Consider the following 23,501-nt stretch of genomic DNA (forward strand, 5'->3'; position numbering starts at 1 on the left):
CATGCTGTAACACTGTGTTAATCTCCATCCAGATGCCATGTATAGTGAAGAGCTCTTCCCACATGGGCCCTTCCATTGGCTTCTCAAACTGTGAAAGGCTGAAGTATTGCATTTTTGCTCTCTCTTACTTCTGTTTATTTGCTTGCTCATTTATGCTGTCATGTAACAATGAAGATAAAGACACAGTCTGTTCAAACACAGAACAAGGACATTAGATTACAAAACAATATTATTCTTAAGATCACTGTTCATGGCTCGTTCATCCACCATCCACACTCCTAAGAAACCTTCTCCAGCACTTCACTGCCTCGGGATATCAAGTTCCAGTGCACATGTCCTCAGAGGAAATAGTTGAATGTGCAGGAGTTTGCAGGCAAAGACCATTAATTAGGAAAAATCCATTATTTTTTCCTTCATCTTATGTGAATCACTCCATTACTTCTCTTTGATAGGAATATGCTGTACTAATTTTTGGCTCCCACATTTTTAAATGATTGCCTCACTGAATTATATTTAGATCTCATTGTGAATCTGATCTTGCCGTAGGAACTTTGGGTAATAAGAGCGACTGGCTATCAAGGTGGTGTGATTTTTTCAGTGAAGAATATTTATGTGTCTGTCAGTAGCTCAAGCAGTTTGCATTTCAGGCTGGCCTATTGCCTGCCCCCGTCAGTACTGTTGCAAGCTTCAATCTCCCGTGAAAGCTCTTTTTGTCTGTGCATTGTACATGCTGTCTGATAGGGCCCTCAGAGGCCAGAGAGGTGGGAATTGAATCTGTCTCTGTGCTGCCGTTGCCATAAATAGGAATATTGCAGTTTACTATGGAGCAGAATCGGGCTTTTTGCCAGACTAATTTCATGCCATATGTTCTATAGTATGGATTTAAGTCCTTTGAATACAGAGTATCTCCATTTGGATGATCTGTCTGTCTGTCTAATCTTTTATGACCTCTATCGTAAAACAGATGTGGACACAACAGCAGTTGTACTGAGTGGAAGGAGATGGAAGGTTTGGTGCTACTTTACAACTTACCTCTGGATAGGAGTGGATACCTGTAACAGCGAGCCAGAGGCTCATGTTAATTTTAAGGGAAAGCGTGGCAGGCTAAGCTTGCTGTGGGGAGCCAGCTGCATTGCAATAAGCAGCCAAGGGGCAGCGCCCAGGCAGGGCAGGGATAAAGGCTGCAAGGAGCTGGCCCAAGCTGCAGTAAAGGAGAGCGGGCTGACCACCAAGCCAAAGCAGAAACACCCGTGTGGGGCTGGTGGGCCGCCTGACAGGAACGGGAGGGGTTATGGGGTATATAAGAGCACTGCCCTGAGAGCAGGCGGGTCAGCCTGGCCTTGTGTGCTGCAGGGAGAGGAGCTCCTGAGGAAGACAGCCTGGCAGGCACCTGAGCTGTCCCTACAGCTACCAAGGGGAAGAGCCGAAGGGGACTTACAGCTTGTAGTGAGGTGATGACCCAGAGCTGGGTCAGTTTTTAGTTGTGAAGCAGTTGTTCATATTTATGTTGTGATTTAAGTGTGAGCCTGGAGGACTGGGTGTGGCTAGTAGGAGTGGCAAGGAGGCCACAGGGGTGTCTGAGGGGCACCCAGCAGACAGCCCAGAAAGGCTCAAGGACTGTAGGGAGAATGGCACCAAGGGTGCAAGCAGCTTCGCTGGGGTTGGAGATCGCGGGGGGGCTGGCATCGAGGGTGCAAGCAGCCTCACTTGAGTCAGGGATCACGAGGGTGCTGGCACTGAGGGTGCAGGCAGCCTCGCCTGGGTTGGGGACTGCGGGGGGGCTGGGTGAGATGCCGGGTGAGATGAGGCCAAGGGGCCTGCCAAGCAACAGTACAGGGAAGGCTGGGACTGAGAGGCCATAGAAAATGGTTTTAGGCTTAGCAGTTTGCTGCAAGAGCAGCCAGCAGGGCCTGTACAGGCTGGTACTTGGATGACCGAGTGACATCTGTGATGTATACAGGGGTGGCTATATGGAGGCTACAAATAGCCCAAAAGGCAACTGGTGTCCTGAGGTACTAATAGGGCCAAGTGGTAGGGGAGGGGATCACAACTTAGTGTCTGAGGGATGAGACGGAGCTGGACTGGGCTCACTCTGGGACCTTAGGGGCTGTCTCCCAAAACCTTATCAGTCACACCCAGGTGTGGCAGGACAGGTAAAAATGGAGCTCACCAGTTGGAGTAAAAAGGGCTCGTGATCTGACCTTTATTTCTTTTTAATATTACCCTTCCATTCCATAGACTAATCTAGGGCATATTCTGGCCCCTCTAATTTACATTAGCTTGCACTGAATGGGTAGTTACATCGATCTCAGTGGTACTGTATGCAGAATAAGGCAGAATAATTCTGAATTAGAATAGCAAAATGGGACTTTTCCAGAAGTAATGTCTTTCACATTATTTTGGAGAACAAAGCTTAGGAAAGTCAGTGGTCACAGTTAATGCACAAAGGTCATTCACAATAGGCAAGGCTATTAAAAAATACACTATGTACAATGATAATTGCTTAAACAATTTTATGAGACAATGGTAGCAAAAATGGAAACATTACACATCTTATTGTAGGCTGAATAACAGAGATGCATTTGTTCAAATAAATGCAGTCCATTGAAGTGGCTGGTGGAGTAATTGGGCCAAATTCCTCACTAGCCCAACACAAGGGAGGCCACTATAGCTCTATTCCAGCCAATGGTGGGATTCAGTTTTGAATATAGTACACGCCCACCTTAAAGCCTGCAAATGGCTCTTGATTTCAGTGGATGAATTGTTCCTGCTCAAAGCAACCTGCATGATTGGGGTCTGAGAGTGGAATTTATTTTGTTTCACTGACACTTTGCTCTGTTTGCAGTTTATTTGGACTTGTGCAATCTTCTCCCAGTATATCACAAGAGGAGATACAGATTTCCCTGCCAGTTAAAGTGACTTTTAGATAACAATTGGGAGAAGTGACCTTTTTAGCACTGGCAAGCGCAGACAAACAATTGGAGCAACTTTGACTGATTGCTTTTGAGAGTGGAAGCCTTCTATTTAGTTAGAAAATATGAGCATGTATACACGTGATGGACCTCTGCTTCAATGCGTGCTAATTAGCGCATGTTGGAGCAGACTCAATTAGTCAAGTCTGCTAGAGCGTGTTAATTAGCGAGCTCCAGCAGCCTCCGCGTCATGTGTATTCAGTGCTGAATACATGACACTGCAGGTGCTCTCAAAGCCACACTAATTAAGGTGTCCCCACTCCACCCTGGAGCAGAAAATTGGTGAGACAGATTGCAACAGTCCCTAGTGCAACAGTCCCAGTGCCTTCCTGGCTTGATGAATGGCCACGGGGGGACCACAAATGCCCCACTCCTGAACCAAGAGGCACCACTAGCCCAGCTGGGGGGAAGGGTCCCCCACATGCTCTGCGGTGGACCCAGAAGTGAACCAGAAGTGCTTCTAGTCCCCTTCTAGGTCTGCTGCTGAGCGTGCTGGGGACCCCCCTGCACTCCCATGGGACGCTCCATTCACCTCACCATCTCAGCATTCACAAGCTGTGCCTGATACCTTGAGGTATGGAGAAGAAACATTTAAAGCTGTGTCTATGTCCGAATCATCAAACCTCTCCAAATTTCTCCGAATTGATTCAGAGGGTTCCAATTTGATTTGGAGAGATTAAAGAGTTTCCTGATTCAGTTCGGAGATTTGGCCACTGAATCGGGCCAAATCTCCACTGAATTGAATCAGCGGCTGAAGCTTCACACAGCCTAGTGCTCACAAGCAAATTCTGATATACATATTCAAGGTTAACTAGTAATTTACCCTACCCTGGGTCCTGCTGAAATCAGTGTGCTATATGACTAAGGTGTATTAAAATGTAAACCTCCATGCTTAACTTAAGGCTCTCCAACTTGGATTTTCAATGAATGGCCTGATGTTCACAGGGGATAAACAGATGCAGTTTCTTTGAAGGCTAGGGGAATTGAGAAAAGACTGGCAGCTTATGGTCTGGCCCTTGACTTGCTAGATTTATTCTGAGCAGTTGGAAGAGAGGTGAGCAGTTATAATTGATTGCTCAGTTCTGCAGCACTCACTTGCATGAGTTCTTAATAATGTAATAAAGCCCACTGCTTTCAAAGTGCTACTTCTATATGGGTTATAGTTATGAGTGTGGCCTGCAGCTTGGGGCCTTGAATTGTATCTATTTCTCTGTATTACTTATTGGAAGGTTTTCTTTGCTTTCTAAGGAAGCTCTTCTACCATAAACACTCGAAGGGTGGAAACAGACATCGCATTTGTGTCACCATAATTTTTTTATGGTTGAACAAAGGCCAAGCTAACAGACATCTGCACTCTTGTTGCACCACAAATGCCTAAACTTAGTGGCTGTGACAGAGTTTATAATAGTTTTTGCCCCTTTATTGTGGCAGATGTCTTTTTGCTTTGTGACACAAGAGTGTGGGCAGCCCAGAGCTGCCTATGCTTTCCACCTGCCCCAGGCAAGAGTGTGGGCAGCCCAGAGCTGCCTATGCTTTCTACCTGCCCCAGGCAAGAGTGTGGGCAGCCCAGAGCTGCCTATACTCTCCACCTGCCCCAGGTAAGTGCTTCTGTTGCTTGAGGGCTTGATCCTGTGTACTCCAGTAATTCCCATGCAAGATTGGGCTTCTCCAGTCTTGGGAGTACCTGCCGAGGGAGTCTCTAAGGCATATCTCTGTAAATGGAGAAACCTCGGGTTCACCTTTAGACATACTCCCTGGGGAATCTCTGAGGCGCATCTCCAAATGGGGAAAGCTGGGCTTCCCCTCTTACAGAGAAGCACCCTGGGGAACCTCCAAGGTACTATGAGTAGGGAACATGTTGTCCATTGTCCTGTAGAATTGGGACCCTGCCTAATGTAGGACAGCTTTGGATACATCGTGCTACCGCTGATCGACTGCACTCAGTGTTGTCTGTTTATAGCCTAAGATCTTGGTTCAGAAAAGCAGATAGACATGCGTAAACCCTTCTTCATTCAGACAGCACAGATGCATGCTCCTGGCTTCAAGCATGTGGCTAAGTCCTTGTAACACTGTGCATTTTAAATATCGCCCTGACCCAAGATGCTTACCGTAATCGAGTCTTGTGGCTGTGTTTGTGGGGGTCCTTCTTTCCCTACCATTTCCTAGTCAACATGTTGCTATCTAGGGAGTCACCTTGGCTTTTACCTCTGGTGTATATCTGTATTTTTAAACTAATTCTTTGTAGTCTGGGTAGCAGTTTAACTGCAGCATCATGGAGGTCAGTGAGGACTGCAAAACTTATATAAGAAGCAGGGTGAATTTAGACTGCACTGGACTCTGGGCTTCCGTGGTTAGAGTCCTCCAGGTCGGTAGTTGAAAGTGAAGTTGAATATGCTTAAAATACCACGGTGATAGTAATATAGATGTCCTCCTTGGTGTATGGGCAGCGAACAGGGTTTGAAGAAGTGTTCTGTCGTTATGTTTTGTAGATACGGTTCCTTTTAGGAAATCAGTTTGCAAGCATGAGAAGAGTTTGCTCGCTTCCTTGATGCTAATTACAGAAATCAGTTTTGGGGCTAGAGTTATACTCTGGTAATTGGGCATTGGTGAGATTTCTGAAAGAAGAGCTTGCTTGCATGCTGTCTGTGCACATTTCTTTGCCTCGCAAGTGTAATGCAGTGTTATAAGCAAGTAATACTACAAAACATCTTGACTTGGATACAGTGATTTCTCTTCCAGCAGGAGGCCAACCTGCCAGGCCCTGACATCTGCTACTGCTCAGCAGATAGGCAACAATATGTAACGTGTGTATGTGAGATGGGATGGGATGGGAGGAAGATAGAGGGAGAAAGAGATGATCTGTAAAAGTATTTAAGATGTTCAGACAGAACAGATTGTAAAAAGGTCAATATACTGATTTATCTAAGGGCAAGAGGATCTACACCTCTTTAAATAGGTACGGCCAGAGGGACCATTGATATATTTTATTGTTTCTCGGATAGAAGTGTGATGCATAACTGACTTATTTTTAAGACAATAAAATGTCTAGGATCTGGTGGGCATTTCCTCTCAGATTACACTAGTTTTCAAGGTGAATAAATCTAAGGTATAAGCTGAATTGACAGTTCCCTTTTTAAAGGAAGATCTAATCTAGTTACTGATAACACCTCTGAACATAACTACTGGAGAAAAAGAACATGAATTAGTCACAGTCTATTGGAGAAGCCTCATACAAATTATTCACATGAGACATTTTGAATTAGATTAAGATTATAGGAAACATTATTAATAAAGCAACAATGCCTGTTTTCTTTTGGCTTTTCAGCAATATTTTTTTTCATCCCTCATTTTGGTTCTTGGTTTAGCTGTTGTTTGGACCTGCTGGTACAAAGCATACAGGATATACTTTGGTGTCAGGAAGTCCTGCTGAATAGATAGTTCCAAATAAGCTGCATTTCACAGTATTCATTCATTCTTATACTTAAAGCTTCCGCATTGACATCTGTGCCACCAAACTCAACAGCTGGTCAGAGATGAGTGATATCTCTGGGGAGCTACTAGACCTTGCCTGAGCTGAAGTTTTTTTCTTCTGTCCTCACCAGGCAAGGCAGCTCAGCTGAGCAGATGAGGCAGAATAAGAAACTAGTATAGTTCCTGGTGCCTGGAGAGATGAATTCTGAATGATGAAGATGGAATGGGGTGAGCTAAAGAAGTCACTGGAGTGGATCCTCTCACTTATGCCAGGCTGGAGGCATGGCATGGTGGCACTTTGGAGTGCCTATACACGTGCTCCAAAGTGCTCTAATTAGAAAGCATTGGAGCAGTCGCCTGGAGCTTTCTAATACAAATGCTCTAGCGTGCTGCAGCATCATGAGGATTCAGTGTCCCACATTTCAGAGTGGCTATGGGGGCGCTTTAACTAAGACTCATTGAACGAGCCTTAGTTAAAGCACCCCTGCAGTTATTTTGAAATGCGGGATGCTGAATACATGTGGTGCTGAGGTGTTTTAATTAAAGCGGCTGTCTGGGAACTGCTCTAACTAAAATGTCTGTCTCCCTGTCCCCCACCCGGGAGCACATGTCTAGACACCCTTAGAGACTGATTGGTTCAGAGACCATAAGCATTGGATGAAGCAGGCTGTCACTTTTGAAAGCTTGTGACTCTCTGAACAAATTAGTCTCTAAGGACATCTATAGACATGCTTTGGGAGCGGGGGAGAAGGAGGGGTGCTCTAATTAGAGCAACCCTGAGAGCTGCTCTGATTAAAGCACCCAGAGTGTCTTATGTATCAGTGCTCCCATGCTTCAAAATGGTGGTGGGGGTATTTGGGGCATTTGTCCATGTGTGGGCTGCAGCACCAAGTGCTTTTAAAAGCGCCTGGTGCTGCATTGCATGCATTTGTATAAATGGTGAAATGTGCGTCAGCACTGAGAAAATGGTGGTGGCATGCTTTTGAAGTAAAACACATCAAAGGCGTTTTAGTTCAAAAGTGCATCACCGCCATTTTCTGCGTGCTGATGTGCATTTTGCCATTTATACAAATGCATGTGATGCAGTGCTGGGTGCGTCACCTTGTGTGCTCCCCAGACTTGATTGATGGAGTCTGCTGCTCCAGAACAGACAAAGGCATAGGCAACTGGTAGAGAGGACATGGTGGGGCAAGTGCCCCCTCCGACAGGGCTGTCCCCGCTGCCACCGCTGGCTTCTGCGGGTGCTCACCAGCCCCGTCCCTACTGCTGCCGTCGGCTTCTGTGGGTGCTCGCCAGCCCCGGCTCCACTGCCGCTGGCTTCTGCAGGCACTTGCCAGCCCTGTCCCCGTCCCCATCGCCGCCATCAACTTCTGTGGGTGCTTCTCCAGACTTAGGAGGCACCAGTCGCCCCTGAACAAAAGCACATATATAAATGCCCTTTATCTAAAGCTTGTTTGATGAACTTTAGGTAAAGCACCCCTGCTGCCATTTTGAAGTGTGGGGACGCTAATAAATAAGTTGTGGAGGCTGGCTGGAGTGTGGTACTTGCCATGCTCCAGCATACTCGATTAATTGCGTGTGACTACCTAACCTCATGTGTGACTTCATTAAGACCCTCTGACACGGAGCCTTGTCAAAAGATTTTTGGAAGTCCAGTTTTACTGTCAGTTGTATCACCCTGATCCACCTGCTAATTGACACCCTCAAAGAACTCTAGTAGGTTAGTGAGGCATGATTTCCTTTTGACAAAGCCATATTGATTCTTTTCCAGCTAGTCATGCCCATATACTGAACAGTTCTTTTTTTATTATTGTTTCTACCAGCTTTCTACAGAATTTAGATTAACTGGCTTATATTTTCCTCTAGATCCTTTTTTTTAAAAATATGGGAGTCACATTGGCAGTCCTGTAGCCCAAGGCTGTTTTTAGTGGGTGCTCGCCAGCTCGCCAGGTTGTATGCTATAGTTAGGAGTTCAGCAATTTCCAATCTGACCTCCTTCAGGACCATAAGGTGAATGCCATCAGGTTCTGGTGATTTGCTATAAATGTACAGTAGAAAATATGGTCTTTAGTACTCTGCCAGCCTGCGTTTCCTCTGCACATGTTTTTAGCATTTACTTTCAGCTCACTAGGGAAAATGATACATAGCATAACATTTTCCAAGTGCTGGCCATGGAAAACACCAGTAGAAACACCCCTGTTCAATGATAATTTTTCATTAATGGATATTTTTGAGATAGCCCCTTCTTAATCTGTTGAACGTATGCTTTATTGGTACTATATAGTACTAATGTTTAAAGAAAAATCATGCAGTACTAAATAAAAGTCCTTATGAAAGTATATTACATCTGTATAATATCAACTACATTCGTAATATCCTTAAAGAATGAGAATAGGTTTGTTTGGCAAGGCACGTTTTCTCAAAGATCATATTGGCTGGTGTGCATTTTGTTCCTCTCGTTTAGTTCTTTATTAATTGAATCCCATGTCAGCTTTATATGTGCTTGTGTGTGGGTGCATATATGTGTATGCCTGTTAAGTATATATAATACTATCTAATAGCATCCTTTATCCCTAGGATTAGCAGCCATAGCAACACAAGTTTCCCTGTGCTTAGTAGGAGAAAGCTGATAAGATGGCAACATTCAGTAATACAGCTCCAGGCCATAGCCAAGACCTTGGCCCATTGTTTGCTCGCTTGCATTGCTGTGAATCTGAAGCTGTTTTATCAGCTTCCGTAGAGCTACCCCAAATTGCCACCAGTGTAACTGATACTACAATGTCTGACTTCTGTCTGACTAAGTCTAAGAAAGAGGTGGTTAGCTGTATTAGTCTGAAATCCATCATAAGGCAGGGTAAATAATCACCTTTATAGATTAACTCAATAAGACATGTAGAGCACAAACTTTTGTGAACCCAAGTTCACTTGAAACTAAGAAAGCCAAGGGCAAGTCCTGGCATTAGAAGAGTTTTCCTATATACCTCTGTGCCCAGTTGGATATATTAGAATGCTCTTCTGATAGATGGCTTGCCAGAGATCATGGGCATCCAGTTTGGTGGTTGCACAGGCTGTGTTTCTGAATGTAAGCCATGAGTTACACCTAGAGCTCATCTTTGAATCATCTTGTATGAAAGTCTGTCTTGTAGTTTGCCAGACTTCCATACCAGAGGGAACAGGTTCTAGTACAAGGCGACCCAACTCTTTCAGCTTGGACCATGACTAACGTTTCCAAAAGTGCTTAAGTAACTTAGGAGTTTAAATTCCATTTTCATAAAAGACACCGGATCAGATAGGGATCAGACTCAAAGGTGTCTCCAATTTAGGATTCACTATGCTTAAAAGATAGGTGCCTTAATGTAGGAAGTTGGCCCAAATATGAGCACTTGGGATCACTTCAAAATGAATGAGAAAATCTGAGTACCTTCAGACTGTGATTTTGGAACAGGAAAGCACCTAGCAGTAGCCAACTGTAAACACTGGGGTATGTCTGAATTTCTGCCATACTTAGAGCTGTTGCAGGGCTGTGAATTATGCATATGGAATCCAACACATAAAGACATCCTCTTAAAGCAGGGGTGGGCAAAATGGCAGCCCACAGGCCAGATGCGGCCCGCTAGGCCATTCTATCCAGCCCGCAGGGCCCCTAAAACATTTAGAAAAATCATATTAATCTGCCCCTGGCTGCCTGTCATGCAGCCCTTGATGGTTTGCCACAACTCAGTAAGTGGCCCTATGCCCAAAATAATTGCCTGCCCCGTCTTAAAGCAAAAGGGCCTAGGTGAGCTAATTTGGGTCAGTTAAGACCTCAAAATGCCATTTATGCACAGATTGGCACTCTTTTCCTACACATGTAACCCTGTGTATGTGAATGGCTATGTACATGCCCAGAAATAGAATAGCAACCTAAGTTTAAGTGGCATTTTTGAATGTTGACGACCAGGTGGACAACCAAATCTGGCAACTGGGAATCTTGGAGAAAACAGAATTGTACCCTAAGTGCCTAAGTGACCGGGGATGGCGTGGCATCATTCACCTGCTGATAACCTAATGTTTAGGACTCTTACTAGGAAGTGGGAGACCTAGGTTCTGGGTCTTCCTCAGCCTGAGGGGGCTCAACCCCTTATCTCCTTCCTCTGATTTGCGTACCTTAACTGCTAGGGTGTAATGATCTCCATAGAAGGATCTGTTACTTCCATTGAAGAAGCTGGACCACTGTACAGAAAGCAATGGAAGAGTCATAGGGCCAAGAGAAGATCAAGCAAGAGAAAGTATACTTGTGTGGCCCAATGATGACCGTCTCCTAAGAGCTGAGTGCAGTGTTGTCACCTGTGGGCCACCGTGCAGCAAGTAGGCAATGCCTCCCCACGGCGGCTCAGTCAGGTTCTCTCCCTACATGCCTTGGATCCGAAGTGCAGAGACTTGCCTACCTTGAGTTGGGTACATCGACTCTGAGGAGGGGTGGGAGCTCTGACATAGATCCATGCCCAGTGTTTGACTGACTGGGTGCCTCGGTGCTCTAAATTGTCCTTTGGAGGTGTGTATTCACAGTAGGTGCCCAAATTCAATTTTTTTGGACTACTTGCTTGGAGCTAGGTACTGCTTTTTTATTTTGATTTTGCGATGGCTAAAATGAGCCATTGATGAGGTTAACTTACCGCTGGAGCCTAACACGGAGAGGGGAGCTTGTGGACCTCCTTGCTGTTCACAGTAGCCCACTCTTCTCTTTCTTGGTTATGTACAGCACCACATGGTTATAACAGCAATTTACATGGACGAATAGTAAGAGAAAAGTATTGCATGTATGATTAGTGACATTTAACGAGGGTGTGGCAACTCATCAAGGATAGGAGATTGGGGACTACTTGCCTGTTAGCCATATCTTGAGAAAAATATAAGCTCCAAGGAATCCATTGGGATTCTGTCAACGCCTTCCTGTCATCAAAATACTCCCACTCTCAGAGGTTTCCCTTGACAACTGGCATTTTTAAGGCATAAAAGAGGTTGGCCCTTTTGCATCCTATTTTTTAATAAAACAAAGGTTTCCCTTTGGTAGGTAATCCTCACACACACAAACCCTCCACATGCTCCAGCTATGTGCTTGTAATCCCATCCCCCCGTTAGCTACTCTGCACTGACTGGAATAAAATCAAGTGATGCATCTGTTCTGATGTTGAAAGTAGTTCGCTTTGCCATTAGCCACATTCAGCCTGAAATTGAACCTGGCAAGCAGCTGGTACGCTTAGAGCTAGTTTTGCTCTTAGACATATGTGTTTTGACGGGAATTGTGGCCTCCTTTGGAGTACATATCAGGGTGCTATGGAGAAAAGCAAATTTAAAAACAAAAGAAGAAAATCAGTCTGTAACACTGAGTGTGGGTGATTAATTTGGGACTATAGGTGATTAATTTGGACATCCTTCACACTAGCCTGCCTGCTCATTCAAGCTGTTTCTTTCAAATGTTGCTGTTATTTCCTTTTCCTCCCATCTGAAGTGATCAGACCATCAGGAGTTAAACAGATACCAGCTCAGTTCAAGCAATCATCCCTGGTTACCTCCGCTGCAAGCTGAACATGAGGCTCTTATGCCTGCTGTGTCTTCAGCATGGCAGTGAGTTTCTCTTGGATACCAACCCCCTACTTGAAGTTCACAAATTTGCAACACGTGGTTAAGCAATGTTCTCAATCTCTTGCTTTTTAACTGAAAAAAGCATTTGGAATAGATAAAACAGCATCATGAAATATCTTGCTATTCCCTCATGGCTTCTCACCACACTTCCAGAAAAACACAGGACGGCGGAACAGAATATGATGTTGTAGTGGCTTAATTCCTGATGCTGAATCGGCACACTATTCTGCTCATTTCTTTGTACAACCGAGCATGAAAAGTTACTTCCTGTTCCAAAGCATTTACAGTTGAAGCCTCCAATTCATGAAGGAGGCCTACACCCCAATTCATGAATGCATTTAAGCAGAAGTTTGAGTATGTGCTGAAAGTCAAAGGGACTTCAACCCACATGGAAAATTAAGCCCACATATTTGAAGTTAAGCTTCAACACATATATGAATAGCAGTGCGGTCCTGCATTATGGCCTAAATAGGTTCCTTCCCATTTCTCATTGCTACCTGCACTGAGAGTGACAGGATTAAAAGAAGTCAAATTATTTGTTTGACTGAAAACCACAGGTTCATGGAAACTGCACTGATTTGACTAAGAGGCCAATTCAACTCATCTACTTAACCTTCTTTTGGAGGTAATCTTTTGTTTACCCCCCAGGGTTGCCAGCCAAGGATCATTACACAAAGGGATGCCATGTGAGTCAATACTCGAGTGGGAACTTGAACTGCAGGTTTGGTTGAGATTGGCTATAAAGTGAATTTTCTGTTACCGTACCACCTCCTTATCAAAGAGTCCTAAGCCAAACACATTTTTCAGCTGCCAGATAAGCTTTGGTACATCTGTATAACATCGCATGCCAAAGCGTCAGCTGATGTGCACTGTTTTATGACAGTTACACCAGCCGGGAATCTGCCCCCATGAATCGATATGGGCCTAAAACCAGCTCCACCTTTCAATGGGTAAGTAGCACTTATGTAGCTAACTTAAGCTGCCTAAGTAGCATTTGGGTTGTTTATGCAGATTATAGATCCTTCTCCTGTAAGTGCATTATTCCATGTGTTGACCTCCAGAGGCATCCTGAGAACCAAGAAAAGTTTGAAGAGTCAGTCCCACTAATTAAATACTCATAAGCAACAATGTAAATACCTTTTAATAGCAAATTTAATAATGAAATACTGATGTGATATAAGTGACCAAATGGTACAGGTAAGTCATATAACCAAATGATTAAAATTTATAAAATGTGCATTCATCTAAAGAAATAAGACTCTTTTTTAAAAAGCCTAATAGATGGCCAGCCTGTTGGGGAAAAGGACATCTTATCTAGGTTTCAATTTAAGTTTTAAAACAGAACTTGATTCATCTTCAGCTGGGCTGTTCAGCAAGGACAGTAGTTCAAGGCTGAACAGCAAAGATGCCAAGGTGAACATAGATTATTATACTCTATTGCCTGGCCCAGTATCAAAAAGCTTACTAAATAAGGCCAACATTTTTTTAAAAGTTTTATTAGGTTCTGCTCCAATTAATATTCATATGCCTATTTATATCAACTATTAAGCTATATCTTGGCCCAAACCAAATGTAGCTGGAATAAAGCCACTAAATGTGCTCTAAGCAACCTTTAGCTTATTTCTTTTGACCTGTATGTCTTGGACTTTGTAAAAATATTCTCACCCCTGACATTCTATGGTGTGCACCTTTCCTTTGCCTCTTCTCTTTACCTAAACTTTGGGCAAGCAAATACAAGCAAGTGCTTTACCATATTGCCATTAAGTAGCTTAGAGCCTACTATAGTCTACGCATGTAAATCACAAACAACTGAGGAGGGCCCTTGCTCCTTTTAATTTAGTGGTTACTTGACCTGCAAATGATACCCAAGTTAGAGAACCCACTCACTTAGTGGGGTTTAAATCTACATCTTCCTCTTTCCTGCAAAGTTCTTCAACCACCCTGTGGACTTTGACCTTTCTGTAAAAGCTGGTTCACTGGGCTGCCAAGAGGGGATGATATGTGAACTTGAAAAATCAAGGCTGAGAGTAGAGGGTGCAGTGGTCCAGACCCCAGTGTGTTTTTGAATTTCATAGTCATTGGATAGACAGCAGAAGAATATCTTCTACCCCACTGACCAACTCACTTAGCCATTTTAGTGTTGCAGGGTGGTCCACATCCCAAATCAGGGTCTCATCATATGAAGTGCTATACAGACATAATAAAAGACAGTCCCTGCTCTCATTGTAGTCTTAGCTCAACAGACAGGTGAGAGAAATCTGGCAATGATTAGGAAGAGCAAGATAGCAGAAGTACAGCATCTTTCTGCATATATGGTTGTGTGCACAGCTTTCTGTGTAGATATTTGACAAATTCTTTTTTTTTTTTCCCCACTAATGGAGGCAAATAAACCAGTCAGTAGCTGTAATCTGAGGTTTGATTTCAGCACTTTCACACGAGCAGAAAAACTGAAGTCTGTTTGCAGCTCAGTTTTACAGTGGGTTTTTGGTTATGCACCATTATGTTTCTGATTTCTGTGTCTAGGGCTTTGGGGAAAGGTTTCCAGAGTGACAGCTCACTAGTGCTACTAATTACCTTCCCAGTTCATCAATTGTAAATGGTTGTCTTCCCAGCTTTTTCATGCGCTTCTGGAGAATACCTGGAAATGAAGAACCAGGTGTGCAGTAAATGTGCCGAGGGGACCTATTCCTTGGGGAGTGGGATCAAATTTGATGAATGGGATGAACTGCCAGCAGGATTCTCCAATGTGGCAACTTTCATGGATACTGCTATCGGCGCAGCTGAGAATAAAGCAGACAGCTGTGACAAGTAAGAAAGAACCTTATGGGTTGATCTGCAGCCACACTCACAGAAGAGTTTTGACTCTCTTGGATTTTAGTGGGATTAGCACATAGTTTTGCTGTGGGGAAACAGTTGCTTGGTTAGCATACTAACATAGATTTTGCATGGTGTTAACAGAGGAACAGTAACTGATATACAGTGCCTATCAGAATGGGACCCAGGATCATCTTTTAATGGGAGTTCTCAGGAAAACGAGGGGAGAGTGGTGCCCACTATGCTGCATAGATGTGTACAAACAAAGACATTTTGCAATCAAAGCGAAGTCTGCATAGTACCAGTCAGCATACTGCAGAGTTATTGAATAATGAAAAATATAGGAGAAATACAGCAAGCCCTACCTGACCTGCCGCAGTTGCTTTGCACTGGCCCATCAGCATAAAGTCAATTTAATTAATCACCTGAGCATTCCTCTATATCAGGGGAGGGGAGGGGAGCAGTCCTCAGATGACATAAGGCCAGGATAACAGGCGTGATAAGAGTAGCAAGGGCTCACTTGCTTTCAGCCCATCTTTGTTTTCCTAATGGCCTTCTGTGGGTTATTACTCTTTAGCAAAACTAAGAACAGCCTGGGGCTTCTGTGACTTGTGCCTCAGTCATTCCAAGACTGATTTAGAGTAAAAGGGAGCTTGTACATATGACAATGTTACCGTGTACACGTGATGAAAATTTCCTTTGTGTGGCTTACTGGTGTTACACTTTACACATGCTTGTGTTTTGGGGGTTTTACATGAGTTTGCATTGTCACAAACTAAACCACATCCCAATGTAGTTTAGTTTGCAGTGTTGCAACTTGGAATGTTGCAGCCATTAATCTGTCTGCTCACCCCACAGCTGCAGAGGAGGCTGGCAGGCTCCACTGAAAAAAAAGGATCAGGCCCCTCACCGCTTCTACTTTCAGCAGGTGCCTGTGATGAACAGGATACCTGGGGTCGCCTGGGACCAGGCTGGCTTCTCCCTGGGGCAGTGCAGAGAGGTGGCAGGAGGGTGGCTGGGTGTGCTGGCAGCCAGAGAAGGTGGTGGGGATGGTGCACGGGGCGCTGGAAGCCCAGGTGGGCTTGGGGAAGACTTGGATCAGGAGCTTCTGAGCTGTGGCAGCACCTGGCCCACTAGTAGCCTGCCCAGCTGGCTCCAGGGGGCACCACCACTGCGGAGGGAAGGACTGGGGCCCCCACAACTCAGGGGCCACTTGGCCCACCCGCAGCTCACCCCATGGCTGGAGGAGAGGCAGGCAGGCTTTGCTGGAAAAAAAGAAAAAGAAAGGATCAGGTCCTTCACCACGTCTGCCTTCAGTAGGCACCTGCAGCTGCCAGGACAATGACGTGTATACAGTGACGGAAAAATAAAACCCACTGTTTTAATTAAAAACTCACTGTTTCGATTTAGGGGGCATAGAATGTAACCCTGAAGGACTAAACCCCCGTCACGTGTACAAGCGCCCAAAGTGTTTTGAAGCTGTCTCAAAAGCTATGCCATCCTCAATAGTTGAGAAGGGCTGTTCATGAGGCTCTGAGATTTGATATTTTAGAACATGGGTCAGAATGCCTTCCAGCGTAGGGTACATGAGACATCCCACCACGGGCTAAAAAAGTTCTGAGAAAAGGTAAACTTTGCAGAGCTCATTATAGTTACTGTGAAAAATGCACCTGAAGCCAATGTTAGAGGTAGGGAATGAATTTGTGTCCCTTATGAAGCAATATAGTTTTATATAAGCCATATGTTTATAGAAGGATGTTAAAAATGTCTTCCCTGTGCCTGTGCTCTAAAACCAGGTTTGTTTTGTTTATGTTTATCAGCTCCTCATGGACGCCTCGTGGGAATTACATCGAGTCTAATAGGGATGACTGCACGGTTTCTCTGATCTACGCAGTTCATTTGAAGAAGTCTGGCTCTGTCTTCTTCGAATACCAGTATATTGACAACAACATCTTCTTTGAGTTTTTTGTAAGGACTTTTCTACATTGAATATAACCCCTAGAGTAAAAGGACATGTTCCAGATAAAGGCCTATACTGGAAACCTTTTATTTTTCTCCTTCTCTACCCATTTAGTCTGAACAAGCTTTAAAAAATCTCATTTTTCCTTGTTGTTTACACTGCCTGTTTACATCTTTACATTATGTTCACAACTGGCCTATGCTGACTGCTTTCATTGTTAGGTAGGTTTTTCAAAAGTACCTAAGTAGTTAGGCAGAAAGTTCCTGTACATCTGTGTCCAACTTTTCTGTCACTGTTCTCCTAGTTATGGGGGTTTATGGCATCCTACCATAAAGTTGAAATCAGCAGAGAATCTGCTTTCACATAGTTCTTCTGAATGCCACAAAAACATTTCTGACCATATTGGGTTCCATGAAATTCTTTGGAGTAGTTTTTTCTTCTCCTTTGCCAAAGTTTTGGGTCTGGATAATGAGCCTGATCTTAAAATTAATCCTTATATGGGTCTTGTTCCCTCATATGGATAGGTCTGTGGATTTCAGTGGGACTACTAAGAGAACAAAGTCTCCAGGTTGGTTCTAGGGTCCCTTTAACTTGGAAGAATGCAGTCTACTTTGGTACTACTACACCCGTGTATAGGTCCTAGAGCACGGGCTGGCAACATTTATAAGCCATAGGCCAGAACAACTTGGTCTCAGGCTGGTGTGGGCTGGATGGCTTCAACAGTGCATCAGCAGCAGGGGGGTTGCTTGTGTCCACACTGCGGCCAGGCACTGCCACCATTTTTCCCAGCCCTTTCCTCCCTGCCCAGATCCCAGGCAGTGGTGCAAGCAGGGTTGGGGTTGGGCAGTCTGGGAGCTTGCCCCACTACTGCCACTTCTTCCTAGCTGAAACTTGCCCAGCCCTGGTTCACTTTTCTACCAGCTAGAAGCTGCACCTGCAACAGGGTTGCGGGATGGGCAGGTGGGGAGAAGCAGTGGCAATGAGGGTGCAGCTCCCCTCTGCTTAGCCCCACAGACATGGGAAGAAGCAAAGCCCTCCAGCTCCTCAGGTGAGACCCAGTGGCTATGTGGGATGTAGGTGACCACTGTTGTAGAATATGTGGAAGTCTGTGGGAATTCTCTTTCCAAGGCGTGTTACAAGGCGTGTTATAAGTTCAGCTTCAAAATTTTCCAACATGACTAGCAATTTTAGGTGCTTCAGTTTTGGAGAATTTAAGTGAAGTTACCTTCAAACAGGCCTAATGATCAAAAACGACAGAGGGCTCACTTTGAAAAATACCTCCACTGGGTATCCAAAAACTGAGGAGCAATTGGAATGAAAACTTGCCATGAGTCAGCTGTAGTCTTAGGGTCTGAGTCATTACCCTGTAGCTGTGAGGATGCACAAGCTAGCTCTGCCTGAGGCTTAAGGTTGGGATTTTCAAAAGAGCCAAGTGCTATAAGAGCCCAAATCCCATTGACCTTCAGTGAGATTTGTTTCTCAAACATTTGGGCTGCTCACTTACCATTTGTGCCCTCAAACATTAGGGCTGTGCGAAACAGCACTGTTCCATTTTGACTTGCATTTCAGTGTTTCGATGGAACAGCGTTTCATTTTGAATTTAGTTTTGATTCAAAAATGATGTTCCATTTCATTTAGTTGAAACAGTGATGCTGCTTCAACACTGTTTGTAGTTTCACCCATAGGCTATAATGGGGAAGTTTGAAACAGGTTCTTTCATCCAGCAGGCAGATCAGGGGCCCGCAACCCTGGGAGGGCTGTGGGGGCTGTGCCAGTCCTCTCAGGGTCGTGGGCCCCCAATCTGCCTGTCAGATGAGGGAGGGAAGCTGGGTGCTGCCACCTGGGACCAGCGCCAGCACTCTGCTGGTCCCAGGCAGCAGCACCCAGTTTCTCTCATCTGGCAGGCAGGTCAGAGCCTGCAACCCCAGGAGGGCTGCAGGGGAGGTGCGATCGGGCTTAGTTCCCTTTCCCAGCCCGATCAAACTGGGGAAGGGAACTGAGCCCCATCACTCAGTTCCCCTTCCCAGTGCTGCGATTCATCAGGCTGGGGAAGGGAACTGAGTGGGCTGAGTTCCCTTGCCCAGCCCGATCCTAGCTGGGGAGGGGAACTCAGCTCAGCTGGGCTCAGTTCCCTTCCCTAGCCTGATGGATTGCAGCACTGGGGAGGGGAACTGAGTGATCCTAGCACTGGGGAGGGGAACTCAGCCGGGCTGCTTCGAAACTCAAAAAGTTTTGAAACTCAAAATGTTTTGACTGCCCTTGTTTCATTTTGAGGCTGTTTTGAAGCCCTCTGTTTTTTTTTTTTGATTTCACCGTTTTGTGATCGAAATGTGTTGAAACGAAACAGCCGGTGAAATTTCACATGGCCCTATCAAACATGCCATACTGCTCTGCACTGGATGTTTTTAGAACCTAAAGCAGTGTAGTTGTGTGCAGGCTAATTAGTATCCCTCAGCAGTGCTAATTAGCCAAGGCCCTTTGTTGACACAGCAACTCTGCTTTCAGTTTTGGAGGCAGTGAACTTGAGACAGTATGGCATGCTTGAGGGCACTGCTGCCAGTCATTGTAAGCTTATCGTATGGCGTGGGTTTAGGTGCTGTGGAAGATTCTACCCAAAGTGATCTTGCATTCCTGGTCAAAGTTGTAGGAGCTGCTCAGGAGGAGGCAGATGGGACTTACCAGGGAATAAAAACTTGGAACAAAAGTGCTGGGCATTGTCTGTTGGCCTCACTTGTTGCATCGGTTGGGTCTCACCTTCAATACTATTAGGAAAACAGGGTATCTCAGCTGAATGTTAGAGCTTAATTAGCATTTGTAAACTTTTTCGAGCTGCTGGAATGAAAGCCTCTATATATCGTTATTCTTAGTATGGGATGGAAAAGGATGACAAAAAATAACTTGGTTTCAATGCCTGGGGCACCTTCCTACTGCTGCTAGTAGTTCAATGCAACCTCTTGCACTTTGATAAGAGACAGGGCATACTGTTTTATTAAACCCCCTAAGGCTTTTTATTAGACTGTCCTGCCTGGCTCAAAAGATGGAAGCAGCAAATGTGCTTTTACCATCAGTTGAATGTAATAGGAACATGCTCCTAGCTGTAGTTATTTCAATGACTGACTGAGTTTTCTTCTTGCAGAGAAGCAAAAACATTAGGAGCCATATTGTAGTCCATCTATTAGGCATCTTAGTGGATGTAGATGCCTACATTCAATCTGTTCTACCCTACTTAAATCTTCCAAGTCCATTAACATATGTACTTTTATAACCTGTTATCATCTTATTTTTACAGAATCATACAATCATAGATGAGTAGGCTGGAAGGGACCTAACGAGGTCATCTAGGCCCCCTGCTCAGAGCAGGATCATCCTTATCTAAAACTTTTAGACAAGTGTTTGTTTAATGGGTTCTTTAAAATGTCATGAAAATTCAGGCCTGAAACATCAAAAAGCATCCTAGCTTGCCACAGGTAGAGGCAGGGTGATGATGGCACTGCTCACATGCAGCTACTGCAAGGCAAGGAAGTAGTTGTTAAAATACTCTAAAGAAATGAAAGGAAGTCTTCATTTCACCCCCTTCGCTCCCCACTCCCAACCCCAGCTGCAGAGAAAGAGAAAACTCCATACAGATCGTGCCAGTATGACCGCAATGTGAAATTCCTTCCTGATCCCAAATATGGTGAGTCACAAAAAAGCAGCAAGGGGTGCATGTACATGAGACGTTTACTGTGGAGCTGACTAATTAGCTCTGCCATGAATGGCTCAGCATTTACACATGCATCCCTATTAGGGCACAGGAAACTAATAAACCGGACCACAGGTTAGTACTTGTAAATGCAAGTACTTGCTGGCTGCGGAGTTTTTTTCATGCATAGCAACTCACATATAGATGCTGATCCAGCTGGCTGGGGCACGAGGGTGCTTCAGTGTGGGGTAAGGGGGCAGTGCCTGCTGGCTAGCCCTACACTGAAGCACCCTCGTGCCTCATCCAACCCTACCACAGCACGCTGAGCCGGGTTGGAGCAGTCCCAGGCTGCCATGGCTGCTTTGCCTGGGCTCCATGTGTTGTGCTTGAATAAACTGCAAAGCTTATTGCTCCAGAGTTAAGTGCTTCCAGGTGCATGTTCAAACAGCAGTAAGTTCTGCAGTTTATTCACGTGTGGTGGTTACACATATAGATGTGCCCGAGGAGGAGAAGGATCCACACACCTTTTGTATTAACTGGTTTTCAGGGACTTGAATAGAATCTGACTTAGACACCAGAGTCCACTTATGTGTACAATAAGTAAAACAGAATCTGGCACTAGGTCTGAAGGCTGCCTTCTCAATTATTAGATGTTTTTAGCAAAATAGCAATGATTTTTCTTGCCTGAAGTTTTTTTCCCCTCATGCGCATCAATGGACATGCTGTCGCTTTAAAAGCTCGTCAGCAAATAATTATATCTTGGCAGCTGGATGCTCATTATTTCCTGGGCTCCATATGTGCTAACCTTTAACACTGCACTTTCTCTCCAGAATGCACTGGGCAGTGCTATCTTTTGAAGCCCTTCCTTAGAGTGCTATCAGTTTTGTATGTATGTGCCTAATGTCTTTGTAGCAAGTTATACAGCCGCTATCCAGAATGCATTAGCAGCGTCCAGGATGCATTACCAGTGGCACAGCATCTTCCTTTGTCTCTAGGCAGCCTAGTGGTATGTATCCAGATTGGGATAATTAGCCTGATGTCTAACGGGGGTCACTGTTTTTAATTGACAGATTCAAAACGACCAGTGCAAGGAGATGGATTCCACAGCAGACAAATGGGTGAAGCTAACAGATAATGGTGAATGGGGCTCTCATTCTGTAAGTGCTGTGTATCACTTGGTTAAGGCTCTTGTTTCATTGATAATTTAACATTGTTTCCCATGAGGTGCCAGAAAGTAACGGCTAGATCCTGTGCATTGAAAGACTATTAAAGGAGTACAAAATCCCTTAGGATCAACATCAAAGTTGATGGATGCTGTAAAGGCCTGGTCCAAAGACTACTGAATCAATGCAGATCTTCTTCCCTTTTAATCATGCCTTTAAGAAAGCAGACAGATTTATGTGAATCAAAATGCCATGAGTCACTCTCAGCAACTAATCTAGAGGCCTGGTTGTTCATTAGTGCCATAGATTTTCTGCTTTGTGGAAAACACTGCAATCAGTGGGAGCTTCGTGTGTTCATGTAAGGATGCCATTTGATCTCTTATTTTTAAGTGCATTTTGGAGCTGGGTTACCTCTAATTTGTTCACTGATTGAACTCATCAGTTTAAAACCCTATTTAGCAAATAAACATAGCCATCTCTAAGGGTCTTGTTACACATTAATTTTAGATGACTTCTGGAGTGCTTAACGACTGCCTGGATTCTCCAAAAATTAACACCCGAAACTAGTTTTAAAAGCTCTTTAGGCAGTTTAAAGTTATGCCAGTGGTTTATCTCTGATCTGTGTTACCCAGCTCATGTTCCATGAATGTTTGACCACTCGCCACAGATGAGGTGCCCAAGTTGCAGTCCTCCAGCATCCCAGGATGCAGTGTCTCTACCCCCCTCATCCTCCTATTGTCTGTGGACAAAATTTCTACCCCAAAATTTCTATGCTGCCCAGGGGTAGTTCTGGCACCAAGCCAACTGTGCCTCCAGTCCCCAGGAGTGTGATCTTGCCACCCCAGGGGTGCACCCCATGCAAACAGCCAGCAGATTACATGCCAGTTACCATGGCACAGGGCATGGATGGGTCCAGAGTGAGGTCTAGTGGGCGTGGGCTGGGGGAACAAGTAGGGGGACTGGGTCTCCATGAGCTGGGGGAGGGGCAGTAACTCCATGAAAAGCACCTTCCCACACTGCTCGCACCTCCCAGCCACCCCAGGAAGCATAACCAGCACCCTCACACCAATCCCAAATCCCAATTTATTAAACAGGAGGTCTTCTTTAATTACTTCCTCTTTATTTCTTTTTACATTTTTAAATTTATTTTTATTTTATCCTTCAGTGGCTGGCTGCCTTCATTTCACCACCTTTCCCTCATCCTCATTTCCTCTTCACCTCCCATTTCATTACCCACTCCCATGCCATTCACTCTCCACCTCACAGCTTCAAGTTCCCATTGCCTTGAACCTTTCTTTTGTGCATCCCCCACATTAGCATCTTAAAGTGGTTTTAAGCATTCATTTTGTGGCTCAAAGTTACACCACTCCAGGGCAGGATCATTTCTGATCCCTACTACACAGTTCCTGTTCCATGGAAGTGTGACCACTCCCTATAGATGTGCCATCCAAGTTAAGGTCCATTAGTATCCCAGGATCTCTTACGCTGCCATAGAGCAGGGGTAGAAGCCTGTTCTGGCTCACTAGCCCTGTAGAGCAGGGGTGGGAAATTATTTTGGGTGGAGGGACGCTTACTGAGTTTTGGCAAGCCATCGAGGGCCACATGATAGGCAGCCAGGGGCAGATAAATATCAATTTTCTAAATGTATTAGGGGCCCTGCGGGCCAGATAAAATGGCCTGGTGGGCTGCATTTTGCCCACTCCTGCTGTAAGTCACTGCTGTAGCTCTTAGTCAGGCCCCTACTAACCAGGCCTCTAGAGGCAAGTCACAGCTGTGCAGGTGGAGGTCATTCAGAGAAAGGTTTTAGCTGTCAG

At 44.9% G+C, this 23,501-nt stretch overlaps 1 protein-coding gene across 1 annotated transcript in view; it reads left to right on the forward strand.

The window, feature by feature from the left end:
• The window catches only part of ELAPOR2 (endosome-lysosome associated apoptosis and autophagy regulator family member 2), a 175,773-nt gene that overhangs the window by 94,541 nt on the left and 57,731 nt on the right, over positions 1-23,501 (forward strand). The window contains exons 3-5 of the mRNA XM_090041865.1: positions 14,681-14,876; positions 16,703-16,850; positions 21,595-21,681. Of these exons, the coding sequence (XP_089897991.1) occupies positions 14,681-14,876; positions 16,703-16,850; positions 21,595-21,681 (431 nt within the window). The remainder of the gene's footprint in view (positions 1-14,680; positions 14,877-16,702; positions 16,851-21,594; positions 21,682-23,501) is intronic.

This window comes from Crocodylus siamensis, chromosome 4, assembly GCF_052110815.1.
Source record: "Crocodylus siamensis isolate JL-2025a chromosome 4, ASM5211081v1, whole genome shotgun sequence".
NCBI lineage: Eukaryota > Metazoa > Chordata > Crocodylia > Crocodylidae > Crocodylus > Crocodylus siamensis.